The 22,070-nt window shown below is 39.9% G+C and overlaps 1 protein-coding gene across 8 annotated transcripts in view; it reads left to right on the top strand.

Moving 5' to 3' along the window:
* neo1a (neogenin 1a) overlaps positions 1-22,070 on the top strand; it is an 84,203-nt gene that overhangs the window by 42,715 nt on the left and 19,418 nt on the right. For 4 of the 8 annotated variants that reach the window (XM_031569535.2, XM_031569534.2, XM_031569540.2 and 1 more), the window contains exons 5-17: positions 1,968-2,104; positions 4,018-4,172; positions 5,890-6,010; positions 9,414-9,639; positions 9,824-9,978; positions 11,859-12,007; positions 12,295-12,433; positions 12,562-12,611; positions 14,707-14,851; positions 16,315-16,425; positions 16,594-16,788; positions 18,259-18,354; positions 21,514-21,746. In XM_031569535.2, the coding sequence (XP_031425395.1) occupies positions 1,968-2,104; positions 4,018-4,172; positions 5,890-6,010; positions 9,414-9,639; positions 9,824-9,978; positions 11,859-12,007; positions 12,295-12,433; positions 12,562-12,611; positions 14,707-14,851; positions 16,315-16,425; positions 16,594-16,788; positions 18,259-18,354; positions 21,514-21,746 (1,912 nt within the window). The remainder of the gene's footprint in view (positions 1-1,967; positions 2,105-4,017; positions 4,173-5,889; positions 6,011-9,413; positions 9,640-9,823; positions 9,979-11,858; positions 12,008-12,294; positions 12,434-12,561; positions 12,612-14,706; positions 14,852-16,314; positions 16,426-16,593; positions 16,789-18,258; positions 18,355-21,513; positions 21,747-22,070) is intronic. The other 4 variants (XM_031569541.2, XM_031569537.2, XM_012814913.3 and 1 more) reach the window with 3 other exon arrangements.

Here is a 22,070-nt window from a genome sequence, read left to right as displayed (position 1 = left end):
CAGTCAACTTCCAAAATGAGTTGTGCCTGGCCATCTGTGTGGTGTGTCCATTGAGGACAACACATTGCGTTTTTAACTCATTGATGTCAATTAAATAGTCAAAACAGTGAAAGTACCCCCTGCTGCAATTATAAATTACTGGAAGGAGTTTGCGCTCCCTAAGCCTCCCAATGATGTCCATTACAAACAATTGTTACCCGCAGTGGCTTGTGAGTCCTTTCTTTTAACATGGTGGTGAATGGCAGTAAGGGAGAACAAACCTTTCTTTGTGAGGTTCTGGCACACTTATATCAGTGAACCAGCTGCCTTGCAGACAATATGAATGAATGACTCCATAGAGGCCCAGGTTGAACTTTAGAAATCAATAACCTTTTTCAGAATGTTATGTTTGCATTACATTTTTTTCCATATGGATGTGGATGTTATTCAATAGTAAGTCACGCAGCATAAGGAAAGTCCCGAGATACCCTGAAGCACCAGATTGATCCTGTTTCTGTGGGCGTGCAAGAGTTGCCACTACCCATGTTATTTTTGCTCTGCTTTCATTCATTTTACTTCTGCTTTCTTTATTGTTCATTTGTTTTTTTGTCTCTGAATTGAAAAAAGCACAATCCACTAATTTGCTTGACATGAAATTAGTCTATATTTATCTGAACTAGCCTATATCATCATTTGTTTTGACAATTTATTATGCAAAATTGCTTTGTTGCCACCCGAGACATACACACTTTTGCTCTCAACTGGTGGGGAAGATGATAAAATCAATACATAGTGGCTTGATGAGCTACAAAACATGTTCTCACGATTTGTTTATGTTTTTAATGGGTAAAATCTGTTAATGGACGTGAGATTGATGAGGGAGAAATAACCAATTTGGTGTAGATAAAAAGGTGTTGATTAATATGCACATATGCTAAAATGACGAAAAGCTGAAGAAAAGGGGAAAGATGAAAATGACTAATCAACCAGTGACCCCCCCCCCCCCCCCCCCCACCACCCCCCCACCCCCAACAAATCTGTACGATCTCTAGATGGCACCCTATCAGGTCATGCAAAAGGACAAGATCAGCCACGGTAGTCTGTTGAGGGAGATGCTGGGCTGTATATATATGATTGTAGAGTAATATATAAAACACAGCACCCACATGAAGTGACAATGGTAGACTATCTTGAGAATCACTTTTTAATTAGGGTCTAATGTTATTTAAATACAATAGTGTTCTTTACAAATATATTTTATATATATATATTTTTAAATGTACAGTAGCATAATATCAAACAGTCTTCAACCCTATTTGTAAATTACACACACAGTATGAGAACTTAAAAGCCCAAGTAGTGTTCCTTCATACAAATAAACAGGCTATACTGTAAACTTAACTATATTTATTATTACTATATATTTACTTAGACTTTCATAAAGACCAGGTTGCACATAAAGAAGCCTAAAATAACGGTTTGCATAAAATTCGCTCTACTAATGTTTCATATATGAGACCCAGTGCCGTCTTACCTTTTGTAGATGGAAAAAATAGCCAAGTGGCTCGGACCAAGCCATCCATTAATTTAGCTAATCAAGAACAAGGTACTCTTACTACTCCACTGTTGCTTCAAAAGTGTGGGGAGTGTTTGAATGGCTGTTGAGCACAAATATTGACGACCTTTCTTTTGTTATGGCCACTGTAAAATGAAAAATTAAATCCTGAAGACCAGAAATCGATTTATTTGCTGCTTGGCCTCCACTGCATAAATGTTATCCAGTAACATGCTTTTGTGAAACTCATTAATTACTACCTCTGTTGGCAGTCCTGCTTGCTGTTTGTTTGGTTGGTTTCTGTGTATCTTTGAATATCACCATTGCTTTGTGCCTACGTTGTATTTGTGCGAATGCACTGTAAAATAATAACAATAATTCTTCTCTGACAACATTTCATGTTTTTCAAATGATTTGTTATTTGTGTTAACAGTGAAGGACGTTTTGAGATTGTTGGTGGGGGAAGTCTGTATGTTCTCAACCTAACTGAAGAGGATGCTGGGACATTCAGCTGCCTTGCAGACAATAGGAATGACTCCATAGAGGCCCAGGTTGAACTTACAATTCAAGGTACAATACCCTGCTTGCTCCCTCAACTTGTTTCATTCTACAGTTCGCATGCACGCATGCACGCACGCACGCACACGAACGAACAATGGGACGTTTAAGGTTTTGATTAAGTGAAAGCAATGATATGTACTATTTGGTCAGGCAGGTATCATTTGATTTATGTGTCATAGGTTCTAATTCTCTTAAATATAAAAGTTTGGTTTGTAGGATGATATAATGGACAAACACTGCACTGGTCAATACCCAATAAAAAAATTTAACAGGAATCTTGCCTTGTCATACAGCAAGGATGAGCGTTTGTGCAAGGAGGATGGAGAATTAACAACAATTATTTCTGTTGCTTGGTTGCTAATAAAGACCTCAATTGCCAAACAGCTTCTTAAGTTGTCAAGGCCACTTGCCTGCTAACAGCAGATTGTACAGTGTGTGGATTGTTGGGCTATGACCAGACACATCACTATGAGCCCAGTACAGGCTGCAGGGACACGTTGTGTTTGATCACTGCATGTGCGGGTTTCCAGAGTCAAATAGAGTAGAGTCTGCAAGTGACACGGGGGGCATCCTTACAAATCATATTCCTTCACTCAGGGCACTCCCCATTCTCATCATCTTATAAGCTATATTTTTTTAACTCATTATTGACGCTAGCGTTATTAGAAATTATATTTCGCCTCTCAGTAGGCTAACTTCTCGCTTGTTAGTTTTTGGCAGATGGATACGAAGGTGGTTCAATGTGGTTCTGTTCAGAATCAACCCAGAAATAAATTGTGCATACATTTGATTTCTATGATGAGGTTATTTCAATGACTTGGCATCTCATGCAAGTTAAAGTTCAATTAAGCCGTTAAAGCCTAGATAGTCTATGTTCGTATTCGTTTGGGAGTCATGAAGAGGTCAACGGTTTGCCTTGCTCTTTCTTTCTGAGCTGTTGGCTTTCTAGACTGGCTTTCTAGAAGGGCCAGTTTTATTAAGTGTTTTCAGTATTGTTTTTGGTTTGGTGTCCATAAACACAAAGCAGTAACCCAAAAGACAGTATTGCTGCAGCCATCACGTGAAAACAAGTCATGGATCTGTCTCAGGCACAAACATGGCCACAGAACCCACCAAGTCTCGGAATAAGTAGGTTTGGAATTATAGTTGTACAAGGTGTAATGGGATTGAGTCAGGATTAACAAAGGTCTAATGGGATTGAGTCAGGATAAACAAAGGTGTAATGGGATTGAGTAAGGATACGTTTTTGGCTACTCCATATAAGCACAATGAAGTAGGAGGGCTCTTGCGCTGCACTGCACTGCTTCAGTGAGATTTTTAGAACACTGCAGACTTCAACTTCCTATGTATTTGTGTGTGCATCGCGGTATGTGTGGGCTAATATCTCAACTAACTGATAATATAGCTGCACATTCAAGTGCTGAAAGATTCACAAGAAACAATATTGGAGTTGTAGTTTCATTCGTTCAGACTAACTTTACCTTCCTAATACTAACATTACCTTGCCCGATTTGCTGTCATACAGTTGCTCTTCGACGGCACTGAAATTGTATGTAGTTAATGTTTTGACCCGATACTCTCTCATTACTCCACGGCTTTGTTGAATTTCCGATTGTTGTGCGTTTAATGGCAATTCAATTTTGATATATTTAGAATTTTGTATATTTTGAATATATGCTACAACAAGCTGTATGGAACTAACAGGCTATTAGGATCCATCTATTTAGAACTAGTTGTCTGGACTGTACCTCAAAAGACGAGTCAGTCAGTGAGTGATGGGGGGAAAAAAAGTATTTCTACAAATAAGTCGTTTTTTAAGAGATGAAAACGTAGAAATTATATCAGCTAATTAACACAATATAAGAGACATCAGCATTTCACTCTTTTAATGATGCCAGACCTCTCTGCTTTCACTTTTCCAGTTCCTCCCCAGTTCCTCAAAAAGCCAGTGAGCACCTATGCTCATGAATCAATGGATATCATCTTTGATTGTGAGGTCACAGGCTCGCCTGCTCCCACTGTTAGATGGGTCAAGAATGGAGATACGGTCATCCCCAGTGACTACTTCAAAGTCATTGTAAGTCCTGATTAGACTGGTTGATTTGCTAATCTATGTGTCCGTTATTTAATGTTTAGTCATTTACCAAAGTACTTTCTTAGCCTACCACTCTGGGTGTTTTTCCGAATGATTAGTTCTTAAACAGATTTGCACAAAACTGCTCATCTTTTGAGAGTTTACCCTTACATATATTGATGAGCCACTCTGGCTTTGTATGCAGTTACATTATTACATCCCACTGCTGTATTACTGAGATTATGCCAGGCTTATAAATTGTGACCATGTTGGGATATGAGGTATTTTTACTGTCAGCCAGTATTTTGGTAGATTCACAGGCATTCGTGGTGCCATCTATAAATGACAAAGCAAGAACAGGTTTTGTTAAAGACAAATATCCCATTTACAAAAGTATTCAGAGCCTTAGTTATGTTGCTTACAATTGAGCTCTGGTGCATCCTACCTCTATCAATGGTCCTTGAGATGCGTCTACAACTTGATTGGAGTCCACCTGTGCCTAAATACATTAATTGCTCATAATTAGGAAAGGCACACACCTGTCTTTATACAGACCTAAAGTTGATGGTGTATGTCAGAGTGAAAACCAACCCATGGAGTTGAGAGAATTGTCCTTAAACCTGTGAGACAGGATTTTGTCAAGACACAGATCTGGGGAAGGATACAAGAAAATTTCATCAGCATTGAAAGTGCCCTAGAACACGGTAGCCTCCATCTTTTTCAAATGGAAGAGATTTGGAGCCACCAACAGCCTTCCTAGATCTGGCTGCCCAGCCAAACTGAGCAATCCTGGATGAAGGGCCAGTGGTCACTATGATTGAGATCCAGAGTTCCTTTGTGGAGATAGCAGATTCTTACAGAAGGACAATCATCAGTGCAGTACACTAATCAGGTCTTTATGATAGAGTGGCCAGACCGAAGCCTTTCTTCACTAAAAGGCACATTCCTTGCCAAAAAGCACCTGCATGACTCTTGGACCATGAGAAGCCAAATCCACTGGTCTGATGAAATGAAGATTGGACTATTTGGCCACAATTCCCCACGGTGTGTGTGGAGGAAACCAGGCCCTGAGTTCCCCATAAAAACAACCCATGGTGTGGGGATGCTTTTCTGCGACAGGGACTGGGAGACTAGTCAGAATAGCGGGAAAGATGGATAGGGGAAAATATAGAGCAGTCCTGAGTGAAAACCTTTTCCAGAGTTCCAAAGTCCTCTGAGCAAGACAACAATCGAAAGAATACTGCCAAGAAAACACAGGGAATGGCTTTGTGAAGGTCCTGGAGTGGCTCAGCCAGAGTCAGGACCTGAACTCAATACAACCTCTGGAGGGGGACCTGAAAATGGCACTGCACCGACACTCCCCATTCCAACCTTGTTGAGCTTGACCGATTCTGCCGAAAGAATAGGAGAAACTTTCAAAAGAAAGGTGTGCCAAGCTTGTAGGATCATTCCCAAGAAGACTTGAGGCTGTCATTGCTGCTAAAAGTGCTTTAACAAAGTACTAAGTGGAAGGTCTGAATACTTATGTACATAAGATATTTCAGTTGAGTCTGAAACACAACAAAATGTCAAAAAAATTGAAACGGTCTGAAATATGTTAATGGCTGCAATTAACAATATCTCTGTAAAACCCCTTTCTGAAACATTTCTGTTAGATCAATACATCTATGGAATATTGCACAAATGAATAATATTGTCATTTTCCTCTGGTGACTCCTAGAAGGAGCACAATCTCCAGGTTCTTGGATTGGTGAAATCCGACGAAGGCTTCTACCAGTGTATGGCTGAGAATGATGCTGGCAATGTACAGGCCAGTGCCCAGCTCATTATCCTGGATCATGGTAAGTTGTTGTGCATGTGTGTGTGTGCCTGTGTGTGCTTGTGTGTGCATGGCAGTATGTGTGGAATGAATGGCCATGTCTGAACTTACTGGTAATGTCTACAACTGCACAGTGAAGTGCTGAACGATTCATGACAAGCAAATATTGGACAGCAAACAGATTATTGATTTCACAGAACTCATACCAGTACTCATTAATGTCAGATTTGTGTGTAAACCATATGGGTTCCAGAGTGGTGTCAGTGTCAATTCCTGGATTTAGTGCGGGATCAGTCCAGAAGCACAGCCATCTGTCATCTCTCGATTCTCCATAGTGGTCACCCACTCAAAGTTAATTTTTGGATGATATCCATATATGACCTCATTTGGCTGCTGGAGCCTGTCCACTCTTGAAACCATGCAAGGGTATCTTTTACTACTAAAGAAACCCATGCAATGGACAGTATACCAATGAAAATCTGTCCTTTTGTCAGATAAATTCAAATTTGAGATTTTTAGTTCCAGCCACTGCAACTTTGCAAAATGTAATTGTATGTTCCAGGACTGTCTGGGACACCAAATTCTTACCAGTCCTTTTTAAGTTGCTTTTAAATCTGACTTTTTCCCCCTTGAAGGGATTCGTTTGGGCAGGGGTGAGCACAGTAATCGGCTGTGGACCAGAAAATTATGTCAGTGGTAGCAATTTTATATTGTAGGTAAATAACTGACAAAAATATGTATATAAGATGCATCAGAAGCAGAGGAGAAATTGTGCATAACAATTTGGTTGGAATGAGAAGCGATGGGCTTCTGCAAGTGGATTAGGTGGAAGAGCATCCCACAGTGGGGATAGGCTAGAGTAGGAGGGGAAGAAAAGAGACGGTGGGCAAAGCTAGGTTGCCTTTAGCGCTGGGTGGTATATTGACTTAGATATCGGCTGAGACGATACCGTTTATACCGCTGTAGTTTGATGTTGCGTTACATTACCCGAAGCTGTGCCAGTGTTTGCACCGCTCTCTCTCTCTCCTTTCTCAACTCTCCGCTCTTTTGCCCTAATAGTGGCCTAAAGACTACTTAAGACCCTTGTCAATAAAATAAGTAGACACTAAATATATGTATCTGTATAGCTATTTTGTACATTTTCACATAGTAGCCTACTGCTGTTACCTTTACCAGTCACCAATATGAGAAAGTGAAGGTTCTGTTTGGTCCCGTCATGACTGAACCATTCCCCTACATTTTTTATCTTTTGATACAGTTTTCATCTGTGTATTTCCCTCCACAAAACATCTCGGAATGTAGCTGTCTCATGTGCACTTAATGGCTATTGGAAATTGTACTTGTATTTTCTGTGTCGGATGGCTCAGACACTAAAGTGAGTTAAATTACCATAAACATTAACTTTATGGTAAAATACAGCTACAAAAGGTTGTCAATTTTAGGCACCAGTAACAGGTCTAATATGCCAACTTCAGTCAGGAGCTACACCTTTCTAAATTAATGTACTTCTCAAAAAGACAGAAGACAATAACCCTACCTGCTAAGATATCTTTGATTGTGAAATAAATCTCTGGTTTCGTCTAAGGCACTTCCAGTGATGTGGTGTTTATCGTAGGCAATATGGTTTAGTGCTTGCATAATATCTGTGGACAAAATGAAAGTAATCTGGCGATCACGGTGCTTTGCCTACTGCAAATCTTGTCAGAGATTAGGCGAATAAAGATGTGTTTAATGGCAGATTAAAATCACATAGGGTTATGAGTACATAGCACTTTCATGGTACACTATATCACTTGATGGATTTGTCAAGAGATTTTCTTTGCTCTCTCCTGAGCACATTTGTAGCCTGGGCTAGCTTCTGACACGTCAGCAAATAAATATATGTATATATTTCCAAGAACAGATTCTTAATCACACTATGCGTATAATGTAAATGCTTCAAATAGATCCATTATTTAAAAAAAAAATCCTGTTTCATCATGTAACCTATTCGATAACCGACTCATCTGCTGTGTTTTTGAAATGAATGAAGAAACCACTAACACTGTGGATTATGCACAGCCTACATTCTAGCTGATGTTTTGCTTGTCTAAATTCACAGTTGGAAGGCAAATGTCTATGATAACAAACCACTCATTAACTAGCTACCCTTTTTGATTTCTTGAAATGTGAACAAACTCTGGCCAATAAAGGAATTAAAATGTTTAATCCTCACGAAGAATTCTGAGACGCTGACAGGATGTGTAATTTGTTTGCTGTTTCTAAACATCTGAAAAGTTCTGAATAAATATTCTTCAGGGGTAACCAAGAGGTTGTACCGAAACGTGATGTGATCAGACCCAGGAGAACCAAAACTGGCAAATGACAAAACCGGTGTTCAAAGGAGAACATAAACATAGACCCATTTATTGGGCATACAGAGTCGTATTTATAGGTACTGTTTTACAGTATAATATTTTGGTGATGGATAGATTAGAGAAAAACAGTATGTGGGTAATTTTTTGGACGCACTCTTACTTTCAATTCGGAATCGTAGAATGAACACTGGACTGATTGTTGTTGTTTCACGCCCCATATTTGTAAGTAACTTTTGTCATCGCAAAAGTAGAAATGACTTATAGGGGTTTTAACAGTTTTACAAGACACTGTCAAATTGTGATCACAACTTCAGGAAATGCATATGCAGAATATACCAATATGCTGTTTGTTGTGCAATTTTTGGTGTGTGTGCGTGTGTGTGTGTGTGTGTGTGTGTGTGTGTGTGTGTGTGTGTGTGCGTGTGCGTGTGCGTGTGCGTGTGCGTGTGCGTGTGCGTGTGCGTGTGCGTGTGCGTGTGCGTGTGCGTGTGCGTGTGCGTGTGTGTGTGTGTGTGTGTGCGCGCTACACTGGCCCACAGCTTCCAATGATGATTACCAATGCTAGCTCTGTTAGCTCAACTAAACTGAAAACATCAAAGTTAACATGTGTTGAATTCTGAAGAGCGTCTGAGATGTTTATAATCAGCATTAAAGTGATTTTCCTCTGCAGAGTCCCTTCAAGGGAATGTTTTGTGCTTCTCACTCATCCCCTTCTTAAATGATGCAGATCCCCCTCCCCCTCCTCCACATACACACAATCAGTTTTATGTGTTGCGCTCATATTACAGCCTCTTCACACGGGCTGACTTTTCATCCTGTCATTTTTGCAGTATATTTTTATCAGTTGTAATTAGTTCATTTAGATTATTTTGTAGTAATTTTTGTGTCTTATTTCTGTCACCAAGCCCTTTTGTTTCGATTTTTCTTTCCTCTCCCCCTTTTCCTGTTTTTTGTTCTCTTTTTTTGTTTTGCTGTCCTATCTTTTCCACACCCATCCTTCATCCATCATTCTCCTTCTCCTGTGCTAATGTCTTACGCCATCACTCAATAACTCCCGCTACACCCAAGATGTGTCCCTGCCCTCCCCCTCATCCCCCTCACTGACCAGTGCCACTACTGAACATGTAACACCAGGCTCTGGTGGCACCAGCGGACCTACGCCCTCTGCCCCACGTGATGTTGTGGCCTCGCTCGTCTCCACCCGCTTCATTAAGATGTCTTGGAGGCAGCCAGCTGAGACCCATGGGGAGGATGTCGTCTACTCTGTCTACTACAGCCTGGAGGGTGTGAACAGGTACTCAGTGAGGTTTCGTTCACTTTCCACGTCACTGTACAGAATAGGAACACTTAAACATCTTCTTGAAAATGTTTCTACTTCTCAATGAGGTTTTTTAAAATGTATTTTGTAATAATTATAGGTTTTATATTAGTAATCTCTCAATAAGGCTATATTAATGGACATGTTTTGTTTGTTTTAGGGAACGCATAGTGAACACCAGTCAGCCTGGAGAGATGCAGGTCACCATCCAGGACCTCCTGCCTGATTGCAAGTACACCTTCCGGGTGGTTGCACACAATAATAATGGTGTGGGAGAGAGTTCCACTGCCCTGACGGTTTCCACACAGCCTGAAGGTAGGAGTCTCCCAGTGATTGCACCTACCCAGAGCCAGAGGTCATATATATGCACAGCTGTCTCTGGCACCTGATTGAAAGAAGGTCTTGTTTTGGCTTGCGTGTGGTGCCTGTTTCATAAAATCAGTAAATGTACATTTTTACATCACTACATAATATATACTGTATATATGTATATAAACACACACGCACACACACACACACACACACACACACACACACACACACACACACACACACACACACACACATATATATAAGTAAATGTTATATACAATCGGGTCCATAAGTAGTTGGACAGTTACACAATGTTTTTGTTTCTGTACACCACCACAATGGATTTGAAATGAAGCAATCAAGATTACATTAACCGTATAGGAATTACAGCCATTTTTATACATAGTCCCTTCATTTTCAGAAGCTCAAAAGTTATTGTACAGTTGACTGTCAAGCAGTTTCAGGCCAGGTGTACCCTGCTTCCATGACCAATGAAGCAGATAAATGGTCTGGAGTTGATTCCAAGTGTTGAATTTGCATTTGGCAGCTGTTCATTGCAACACTTAATATGTAGTCTAAAGAGATGTTGTTGACAGAGGGCGTCATTAGGCTAAAAAAAAAAAAAAAACTGTCAGACAGATAGCAAACATTTTAAGACTCTTTTGAAGAAAAGAGTAGACTGAAAAAAACAAGAATCCTCTGTCAAACATGGTGAAGGCAGTGTTATGGCATGGGCATGTTTGGCTGCCAATAGAACTGAGTCACTGGTGTTTATTGATGATGTGACTGCTGATAGAAGTAACAGGATGAATTTAAGTGTGTATACTATACTATAAGTGCATATACTACTACCATCTGCTCAGATTCAGCCAAATGCTGCAAAACTACTGAAGCTCTGTCCGGTTGCATTGGGATCACGAGTGAACAGCCCTTTTCAAGTCCAGCCACAAATTCTTGATTGGATTGAGGTCTGGACTCGGCCACTCTAAGGCTTGAACATTGTTTTTAAACTATTTGTACCTTTGGCTGTATGCCTATGGTCATTTTCTTGCTAGGGAACAAATCTTCTCCCAAGTCGTAGTTCTCTTCCAGACTTCAGATTTTGCTGCATTCATCTCACCCTCTAACCAAGTTCTGCTTAAAGAAGCATCCCCACAGCCTGATGCAGCCACCACCACTTCACAATGGGGATGGTGTGTTTCTGATGATATTCACTGTTTGGTTTACAGCAAACATAGTGTCTAGTGTGATGGCTAAAAAGCTCCATTTTGAGCTGAGATTTCATATTAGTCAGTGGCTTTCTCTCCCATAAAGCTCTGACTGGTGAACCTGGGCAACAGTTGTATGCTGCTGTTGTTGTCTAACCTAGGGCTGTAACGAGTCATTGTAGTGTGATACATCACGGTGCAAAAACATGATGGTATGCATCGTGTAAGTTGGACGGTTCTGAGTCAGCTCTAAGTATATTTTTGTATTATCACTAAACATCCATTTGCTTGCAAGTCTTTTCACATTATTTAGTTTTCTGAAAAAGTTTCAACGGACCAACTAGGTCTTCCTGCTGAAATTGTCATTATTACTCATAAGTTGATGGTGGTTGTTGTGACTGGTCCTCATCCGTGCTTAGTGGAAGGTTTTCTTTAATAGGTTATATTTTATGTTTTTCCATTTCCATGCATTTTTATTTCCATGTATTTGTATTTCTTTTAATCAATTTAGTCTAACATATTATATTGATTTATTTTGTGATGTACATTTTTCTGTTTTATGTAATTGTATTTGCCCTTTTAGCTTTTGACGCTGTAAAGTGCTTTGTGCCCACTGCTTGAAAAAAGTGCTATATAAATAATATTTATTATACTCTTTATTTAATGTATGTACAGTTCAGGTACCTGGACCAGGTCCCAATCTTCAGTCTGTGGCCACATCCCCTACCTCAATCACTGTGAGCTGGGAAACCCCTCTCACCGGCAATGGAGAGATCCAGACCTACAAGCTCTACTACACCGCCAAGGGCCAAGACACAGAGCAGGTCAGACCCACTGGCGCATATGTTGATAGTGTTGTTAACCCCTAATCACCAGCAGATTAAGTAAGGATACTGGACAACGATAATATGTGTATGAGTTGAGCTCACTTTGAAATGATGATATATTTTTGGAAAGAATGATTTAAATTATTTGTCATAGTAGTTGGGACTCTAACTTCCTCTGCCAAAAGAGTGTTTTCCATTGACACCATCATTGCTATAAGGTCTGACCTTAGTATGTGACGGCATATACCTTTTGTGGTGTTTAAATACTGGCTGTCCTCTTTCAGGAAATCGATGTTAGAGGTCTCTCCTACACCGTCAATGGGCTTAAAAAATTTACAGAGTACAGCTTCCGGGTGGTGGCTTACAACAAGCATGGACCAGGAGTCTCCACAGATGATGTGATGGCCCAAACCTTTTCTGCTGGTAAGAACAGTAGGTGATGTTCATAGGAGATGAAGTTCAGACATCAACAAATCAACATGGTTTTGAAATTGTTGTGAAATTGAGAGATCTGTCACTGACCTATTTCCATTTTTTGCCTGTGCCTACAGTACCAAGTGCCCCACCACAGAATGTGACGGTAGAGGTTCTGAACTCAAAGGTAAGGTTGTGACGGCTGAACAATCCTCCACGGATGGCAGCCAGTGTGCTGCCGGAGGTGAGAGTATACTCAGATGCAAAAAAAAAAGGCATTCTCGTGTTCCTCACATCCTAGCACTGCTTAGTACTGAATGAAATCCCTAAGGGTTACCCAACCCAAATGTGCTCCTCTGCCTTCTTTACCAGAAGGATGATCTGAGCCTTCAGCAGCAGATCTCCCCCTCCAGGGCAGAGCCGTTTATTAAGTTGTTGTAGACTCACGCTTTTCCAGATTTAGAATGTAGTTTATATTTCTCTGAAACTATGCAACTATGTATTAACTTGCCATCTTTATTGTTCAAATAAGCATGTCAGCAATTCCGAATCCATTTCCCCTGTTTACTTGTTTGCATATGTGTATGTATGTGGGGTTGCATTAAATGAATTATCTCAGAAGCGGCAAGAACATTATTAAAGCAGGTGTTATTGTTTTGTATATTATGGGTTAGCCATAGGCTGTGCTTTCCTTCTTTGGCATGTGAGGACTGTTCCTCGAAACCTCCTAACCTCTGTTAATTTGTTGTTATATATTACCTCGGCTATTATTTATAGTCAGGTTTCATTTACAGTTTTTCTCGATTGTTTTCACACATTTAGCGAATCATGGGTCAACTTCATCTAATGCTCACATCTACTTTGCACAGCAAGAGTCTTTTCTGGCGAATGGGTTAACTATTTCTCATTGCTTTCACACAAATTTCTTTGAGTTTTAACACACTTTTCAAAACAGTTAACACACTTCTCAGAGAAAGACACAAAACCTAATTGAATAACCATGTCAACACATTGCAGACACTTAGTAGCAGCCTACTGAAACTGCTCTCTATATTCTAAATATCGTCAGCACCTGTGTGAACTCGCTGTGCAAAACTAATCAAGCATGTTTCGAGGAGGTCGCCACCAACAACCTCAGCAAAGACTAGGACGAGGACAAGAAAGAGGTCGTGGTAGAGGTAGAGGGGCCCCTGTCAGGGACGTGGTATTCGTGTAAGATGCTCTAATGAAATTAGGGCAAGAGTCATTGATCACGTAGTCAATCATGAGAGAGGCTGGCCAAAGGGTTCAGCCAAACCTGAGCCGTCATATCAATTGCATCAAATGACAATGACACTTTACTGGCCTTTACAGTCAATGTACCGTACTGTATTTCACTGTATTTGCACTCTTGGCAACAACCATTTCTATACTTTTGTAAAGTGTGTTGCCACAATACAATGTATACTGTAGTTTCACTAAAGTAATTTACAATGAATTCTGATTACTTTATATTTACAGTATTTATAGCCTATTACACTATTTTTACAGAATCAACACACTGGCCCACACTGGTGGCAGGGGAGAATGTTCACTGCAGAACAGATTTGACCTTTTTACTGTATATTGAAACCTGTCATTTTGACTTCTTACAGAATATACATGCACTGCAATAAATAGTTTTGTGTCAGAATGTTTGCCATTTTGTACACAGTAGAGCAAATGTAAATCAATGGTCCTTGTTTAGAATATATTTTATAGTGTTTAGCAATACAAAAACAGAACTACAATATTTTACTGTATACAAATTTTCAGATTTCAAATACTTTCTGACAGTATATTCCCTAAGTAAGAGTGCTCAGTGCAAAACCCAAATTGTAGTATGTTGGCAGTGGTAAAATGTTCAATACTGTGAGGGTGTTGCACAAAAGTTGAAGTGATGGTTACAGAGGTTGATATTGATAGCTGTAGTTTGAATTTTGTTATCCATTGTTAAATAAATGAAAAAACATACATTTTCAATTGAGCACAAATTGTAGGTTTTGATGGAAATCTTCGGTTTTGATGGGTGTGTAATGAGTTTTGAGAAGGTGGTGTCATTCTGCAAACATCATATAGTGTTTTGGTCATTTCAGCTTCTGTTAAGGGCTGTGTGTGAGCTGTTTTGAAAAAGTAAACAGTGAATGGAAAAATGTGCCAAAGCAATCGAGAAAAACTGTAAAGTCTTGAGCCAGTCTCTGGGTGCATTCTTGATTCCTAATGAGTTGTCTGTCATTGACTTTCGTTTTTGTTTTACCCTCCAGAGTATCATGGTGCGATGGCATCCGCCCCCAGCAGATGATCAGAATGGGGAGATTACTGCATATAAAATCCGTTACCGCAAGGGTGCCCGCAAGAGTGAGGCTTCAGAAATTGTTGCAGGGACACAGCTCCACAAACTCCTTGACAGTAAGTAATCGGTCTTTTATGTGCCTGTCATCAACTGAAAACAGGAATTGAAATGAAATAAACTATTTAATAACATTTGCAATACATATTTCTTGATTCTATACACTGATTTGGCACAAAGGTAATTAATGCCATATATTGGTTATTTGGTCATTTCCCGACTACATTTGATTTTGAAAAATGTCTGCAGCCCTGCGGATAATACTTGAGTGCGGTCTATACATGGGAATGCATTTTTCCCGCCTGGAAGTTAGTAACGCACACAGTAACTCTGCCAGGTAGAATGGGTCTCTCTCTGTCTTTCACATATGAATCCCATTAATAACAACATAGGATAGAACACATTTTCAGTCTTCCGTCTTCCATAACGATAAAGAAACGGGTAACTGTAGCCTATTTAACGGGATGCTACAGAGCTCTAACCTCCACAAGAGAAGTGTAAAACATGCAAGGTCTCACATCAGTTAACCTAGCTATGAACTACTTGCTATCTCTAGCTTAGGGAACCACCTTCAAAGTTGGTAGTTGCAAGCGTGTGTAATATGAAGGCCCCAAGCAGTTAGTGCAAGATGAACACATTGCACAGTAAACACAAAACACATAGACTGGTCACGGATCAGTCTCTGGAGCTCCCTCAAGTGGTACTGGCCAGTATTAGCACACAACCTCAAGACTGGCCAGTTTAAGCTACAACTGCTTCTGTTTCATAGTCTGAAAATGAGGTTATGAAAGGCGATATTATAAAAATAAAACATAACCAGGTGCAAAAAAGTACTGTTGAATGTAGAATGTCAGCCAAGAGAAATTCGACACATTGTCATCCCTAGCATATATCCGGAATCACAGACGGCATGATGTTCTCCATCAAATACGTTTAAACTTTGTGCGTCAAATATGATCCATTGTAGTTCTTCCATGTAAGCCTTCAGATGATTCATACATTTTTTATTGTTACAGTAGCTCTTTGTCATCTGATGTTGAGTTTACACAGGTGTCAGCCCACTGTAAAGACACAATAACTGCCTTCGGAGAAGAGGATGTATATGAAAATGTATACATCTATATGTCTGTACTTTCCTTTATGGTACCATCAGAAGCTTGCGTTTGTTAGAGATTATGCACAGAAATGGTGGTTGTTTGTTCAGTCATAAATTAATGAATAATGTTATTTGTTCAGTCATTGAAATATATTTTTTATGCGCCAAGAAGGCAGAGTCTATAGCTGCAGGCATAGATCTGAGACGGGATCAATGCAATGAGCATTTGCAGATGAAATGTAAGCTGGAGACATGAATGTTAATAATTAATGGAATAATTCTTTCATGTATTATCAAAGAGCTTTGCTGTCATTAGTGTAGTGTAACAATGACTTATTAGTTCCATAACGTCTGACAAGTTAAATGTAAAGGTTTTTTTTACAGAGGATTGATATAATGACTGCTAACAATAATTTGTCATTGCAGATTTGCAGCGTGGAACGGAGTATTCAGTACGAGTCACTGCAATGACGTTGAATGGGTCCGGTCCAGCCTCAGATTGGGTTACCTCTGAAACCTTTGAGAGTGACCTTGATGGTAAGACATTTCAGGACAGACCATTAAATAATTGAATGTAACAAACACGGTTTTGAGACTCTTGTTTCCTGTGATGAAACGTGTGTCATCTGCACTGTAGGTTGTTTTGGATGAAGCATCTGCTAAATGAATAAATGTAAATAAATAATTCTTTGTGGAATCTTCCAGAGTCAAGAGTTCCAGACATTCCCAGCTCCTTGCATGTGCGGCCTTTGGTCAACGGCATAGTGGTGAGCTGGACTCCCCCAGAGAACCAGGACATCGTGGTCAGGGGTTACACTATTGGCTATGGCATCGGCAGCCCACATGCCCAGACTATAAAAGTGGACTACAAACAGCGCTACTACAGCATTGAGAACCTAGGTGAGTGTTCAAACCCAGGGCTTATCTACTGCCCACAACCTCACATTATATTACAGTAGAACTAGCAGTCAGTCATCTTCTTGTTAGTGGTTGACCCAGGTTTGATTCCCGATCACTGCAAGTTGACTGTACGTCGCTTTGGATAAAATCCAGTTTTCAGTATTCAGTAGTTTTTTGATTCCCCTCTAACCTACGATGGACACAAATATTTGGGAAATGCCTGGAAATGTAGTGGAAAAGATGTACTGTTCTATGCTGACAAGAGTACACTTAATCACTACCATAGACCCCAGAAGATGCGTCCAGCGTCCAGCTAGGGTGGTAAAAATAAGCCATTGTTTAAGAAAATTCACATTAGAGCATTTATTTCTTAAAATGTGGGAAAAGGTTTTTGTAATCAGATGAGGCTAGAATAAGTCGAATTTTTAGACCAACTCTCAAAGTGGTGTAAATATTAACACTGTCCGGGCCTGAAAAAACACCATCCCTATAGTGAAGTATAGCAGTGGTAACATCATGCTGTGGGGGATATTTCTCATCTGCAGTAACTGGGAAACTTGAAGGGAGAATGAATTGGAAAGAATTCCTACACGAGAACTTGTTTCCCTACGAGCAAGACAATTACCCTAAAGCAACACTGGACTGGCTTAAAAACAAACCTAGATTATCTATACGAACACTGTAGAACAATGTGAATGGCTAGAACATTCCGTCTTCAAAAGACTTTAAGGGAAACTTCAGGATTTTTCAACCTGGGCCCTTTTTGTACATCTTTTTGTCCAAACATTTACTAAGTACAGTTAAGGACTGACAATGACAGCCTGTGCATCAGCAATCTCATTCTCAATGATTAGATGTCATTCAGGCACTAAACATGTTCTGGAATAAGCTAGCTATTTAGTTTGTAGATATGTTGAAGTTGTGTTACTGAAGGAAGACATTTTTTTCACAAAAACTTGTTCAGACTTTAACTTGAAAACAGCAATTTTTACAATGTTGACATACGATGATGTATGTGCAAGACGGTAACGTATACGATAGCTCTGTTAGGCACACTGACTTTATGCCAACTTTAGGCCAATGCCATGTCCACACTGACTACAGAATTGTATTGCACTGCATACAACTGAACTACATCATTCTAAAGGTGTTTACAGACATCTTGCAGGGTGTTGCGTAGGAAATTGGAGGTAGAGAAAAAGGTGGAAGGATAATGAAATATCTTCAAACATTCCGCTAGTGTGATGTTTGATGTTGTTTGATAGGATGAGCGGATTCATATTTCATATTTGTAGCTGGCAAAATGTAAACGCAGTTAAATATGATGCATATGGTTAAATCAAATACACCTGCCAAAATTCAGACACAATGCTCTATACACTTTCTTTTTGTTCCAGTACAAAAAAAAATCCCTACCAAAAATAACAGAGCTAGTAATGTACTGACATGATTTCTTTCGTCTCTAACCAGATCCCAGTTCGAATTATGTGATCACTTTGAAGGCTTTCAATAATGTTGGGGAGGGCATTCCTGTCTACGAGAGCGCCACCACCAGGCCACAGTCAGGTAAGGCAGTGAATACATGAAGTGAGCCCTAGAGGTCACACTACATCATAACAATGACATGTGCTCTTTTTCTTGGCATGGCTGCAATGAAATTCAGAAAGAGAACAACTGGGCCAACCTAAATGCAAATGTTCACTGCTGCTCTTGCATTTGACAGGTTCTTTACAACCCTAAGTACTATCTCTGGAATATCCCAGAGAGGTGTCAGTATATCTACACACATACAGGTGCCAGTAGCCCAGCCTCATTCAAATCATTACATTTATATATTGTTGACCTCAACAAAAATAGCTGGTCATGGAATATGTGAGCCAAACGGACCCTTTCATTTTACAACCTCAAAATCACGTACCCTGATTAACAATAGAACAGTCCATTCAAAGGTATGTGACTTCAGCTATTTAAAACATGTCTGACAACATCAATCATGCTTCAAAGAAATCAATTCAACAACAGAAGAGACAGTACGGTTTATTCCTTGGAAACCGTTCCTGGCAAGTACTGTCCAGAACCTGCAGCGATATTGCCGCCATCTTGGCATTCTAATCTCATCTGACTCATTCAGTTTAAAGGGATTGCTTAAAATGCTATTGGTCAGCTTTAACCAAGCCTTTCACTAATTTACTGGCTCTTCCCACACATTGCCTTTGACCACAACTTTACTTCTTTCCTTGAAGCATCTCTTTTGTGCAACAGTGCACATGCATCTTTAGTTTCCGCCATCCGTTTTCACCCTCAAACTAGGGGCCTTTATGTTATTCTGGTTTGTATACAGTTGTGCATTTTTAAACAGTAGTAGGCCTATAGAATCACATTATTTGCAAATAATAATAGCTTACAATAACTTATGGTTTGCTTCCTCAAACCATTTGATCTTTTATAAGTTACCTGTGACATGTAGATATTTAATTTTAACTTATTTTCAAATCACGGTTGGTCACTAGCTGGAGGTTGAAGCACCCTTTTAAGCACTTGCTCCCTTGCAACCTTGTTGGTAGCAGTAATGCATGAATACCCCCAATTGTAGGATGTGGCCTTGAAACTGTTTTTCTCTCTGCTAGTGTAACAGAGGAAAGGGTTATTTTTGGATAAACGGTTAAGAACAGAACCAGTCAAATGAATGGGGGATTTATTCTGTCAACTCTACCAGCTTGGCCACTACCCCCACTGCTGTGCTTTCTCTCGCTTCCTCCAGCTCACAGTGGGACTGACTATTGAGGCAGCCATCTAATGTCTTTCTCATTGTATTTATGCTGCAGGGCTGTTCCAAATTCCTGATGCTGTCTTCTCTGCCTTCTTTTCTTGTCAGTCTGTCTGCCAACTTCTATTGGTTTAAATTCTGTGAAGTGTGTGCAGTACTGGGACACCACTGCCACATAGAAGAAATCAACACAGTTCTGAGGCAACCTAGATTCTGATTCCTGGGAAGAACATCAATGGCACATCTATATCTATGATGCACTATGATACACTAGTTACCCAGAAAGTCATGTTTTTGATTCATCATAGATTAAGGAGGTCTGATATCATAACAAATGATATAACATTCGTTTTCTTTCATAAAATTGTGAAAGTAATCAGTATTTGTATTAAACAAACATTTGACATCCTAGCTCTCAATACTTGGGAGATTTTCAGGGGAAACTTCAACCCATGTCCTGTGCAGCTCTTCCCACAAGTGACATGCTTGCAGAGCATTTCTAGGCATTCATTCATTTGTGGTAGCCATTCATGTTCATCATTCCTTGCACTCTGTATGAATCTCTGAGCTTAACAGGACTCAAGCAACCCCACATGATCACATTTCCTCTACTATGCTTGACAGAATTCAGCATTGAACATTTTTATGTATATTTTTTCTTTTGCAAAGTCAGAACATAAAACAAGGGAAGGGCAAAATCAAAAGAATGGTGCAAAGGCGGCAAGAAGTTGACATTCCTCCTGCATGCTTTCATTTTGTCTCGATCTTACATTGCTCCAGTCTTTGATCCAAACCCCATGACGACTCATAGCAGTTGCCAAGATGCTGTGAAACTCGAGATTTTTCTACTAATATCAGCGAGTGTTTTCCAATCCCATACATTACCTCATTTGCCAATTCGGTCCATATGTGCCGGAACTCCAATTTTCTGCCCCTGCTCAAAGGAAATCGTGATGTTATGGTTGCTCGCTCCACACATGTGTTATCTTGGTACATTTAAATTCCTCCACAAAGCTGGTCATTGCTCGAAAAAAAACCTCCCTCTACTTAAACATGGCATCCCCAGCAATTTCCTAATTTACATATTTCAGAAAGTTTCAAGTTAGAAGTTTCAGAAAACTTCTCCTCTGTAACAGTAACCTCATAAACAGTCAGGCAACTTAATACATGCCAACAGCCCAAGCTGCGAGCACCACGCCTTCAATTTACCAGGAAAAATCGCCAGACTTCTGCATTTGCTTAACCTTGCTCATTTCAGGTTGTCCTTTAATTTAGCTACCCGTTACCAAGTACATTAAGCAGTTGGAGTAAGCACGGTCATGTTGTCCAGATAAGATCGAATCATACTATGTTCCCACACGCCTTGAAAAATATTGATTTAAATGTGTAAAATTCGTTTCCATGCACACTTATTTGAAATAAGTTATGTTTCACTTTTCCTGTGGGTGTGAGGTGTGAATACACAAAATTGGGTGTGTTATTTATTTGAGATGTGTTTGATGTCTAGTCCTGTAATTACACTTTTTTTTCATGCTGCTGTTGACTGCATTTTCCTATGAAAATCTGAAAGTTTTTCTTGTTTTTTCTGGCATGCTTTACAGTTAGCTTTCCTTATTAATTACATTTCTTATATTCTACTCCCTAGATAATAGAGCAGTAGTATAAAACCTTTTGTAGATGGTAGTATTTAACTAAATTATCTTGTAGTTATAACTGAAATAGTCCTTTCAGCCAATTGAACAGTAGCTGTGGGATCCCTAGATCTGCCTTGACTGTTTAAATCTATTCTGTACTAATGAAATATTCTCTCTCTCTCTCTCTATCCCAATCCTACCTTCCCTTGTCTCACCTCATCCTTTCCCTCATTCCTCCCAACTCTGTTATTTCATTTGTCGTCCCCGTCGACCATGCCTTTTTGTTTTGTTGCCACTGCACATTGTGCTGCTAACTGCTTGCAGACCCCATAGACCCTGATGTTGATATGTTTGAATTGTTCCATGCTCCATACACTCCAGTCCCAGACCCTACTCCCATGCTGCCCCCTGTGGGAGTGCAGGCCTCCGTGCTCAGCCATGACACCATCAAGGTGACCTGGGCCGACAACTCACTGCCCAAAAACCAGAAGATCACCGATGCCCGTTATTATACAGTGCGCTGGAAGACCAACATACCAGCCAACACCAAGTTTAAGGTACGGCACTTTGGGTGGCAGTTTAGAATGTTGTAGCTACAGCCTAGAGAAAGAAGGCTATCGGTCAGAACTGGCTTTTTAGACAAACTGTCCAAAAATGGTCTTTGAAAAAACAATGGATTGCTTTCCGTTTCTTTTCAGTCACATAGCTAATCATAAACTACATGCATTCAGGCATGCGGTGTCCCTTTGGCATCCAGCATATCCAGATTTTAAGATTTATTTGTGAATGACAGCATCTTTCCATGACATTTTGGCCAATTAAAGGACACTGTGTTTTATTTATTTATTTATTTGTTTGTTTGTTTGTTTGTTTGTGTGTGT

Source organism: Clupea harengus, chromosome 6 (assembly GCF_900700415.2).
Source record: "Clupea harengus chromosome 6, Ch_v2.0.2, whole genome shotgun sequence".
Classification (NCBI taxonomy): Eukaryota; Metazoa; Chordata; class Actinopteri; order Clupeiformes; family Clupeidae; genus Clupea; species Clupea harengus.
The sequence above is the reverse complement of the archived record's forward strand: the minus strand, read 5'-3'. Positions and strand labels throughout refer to the sequence as shown.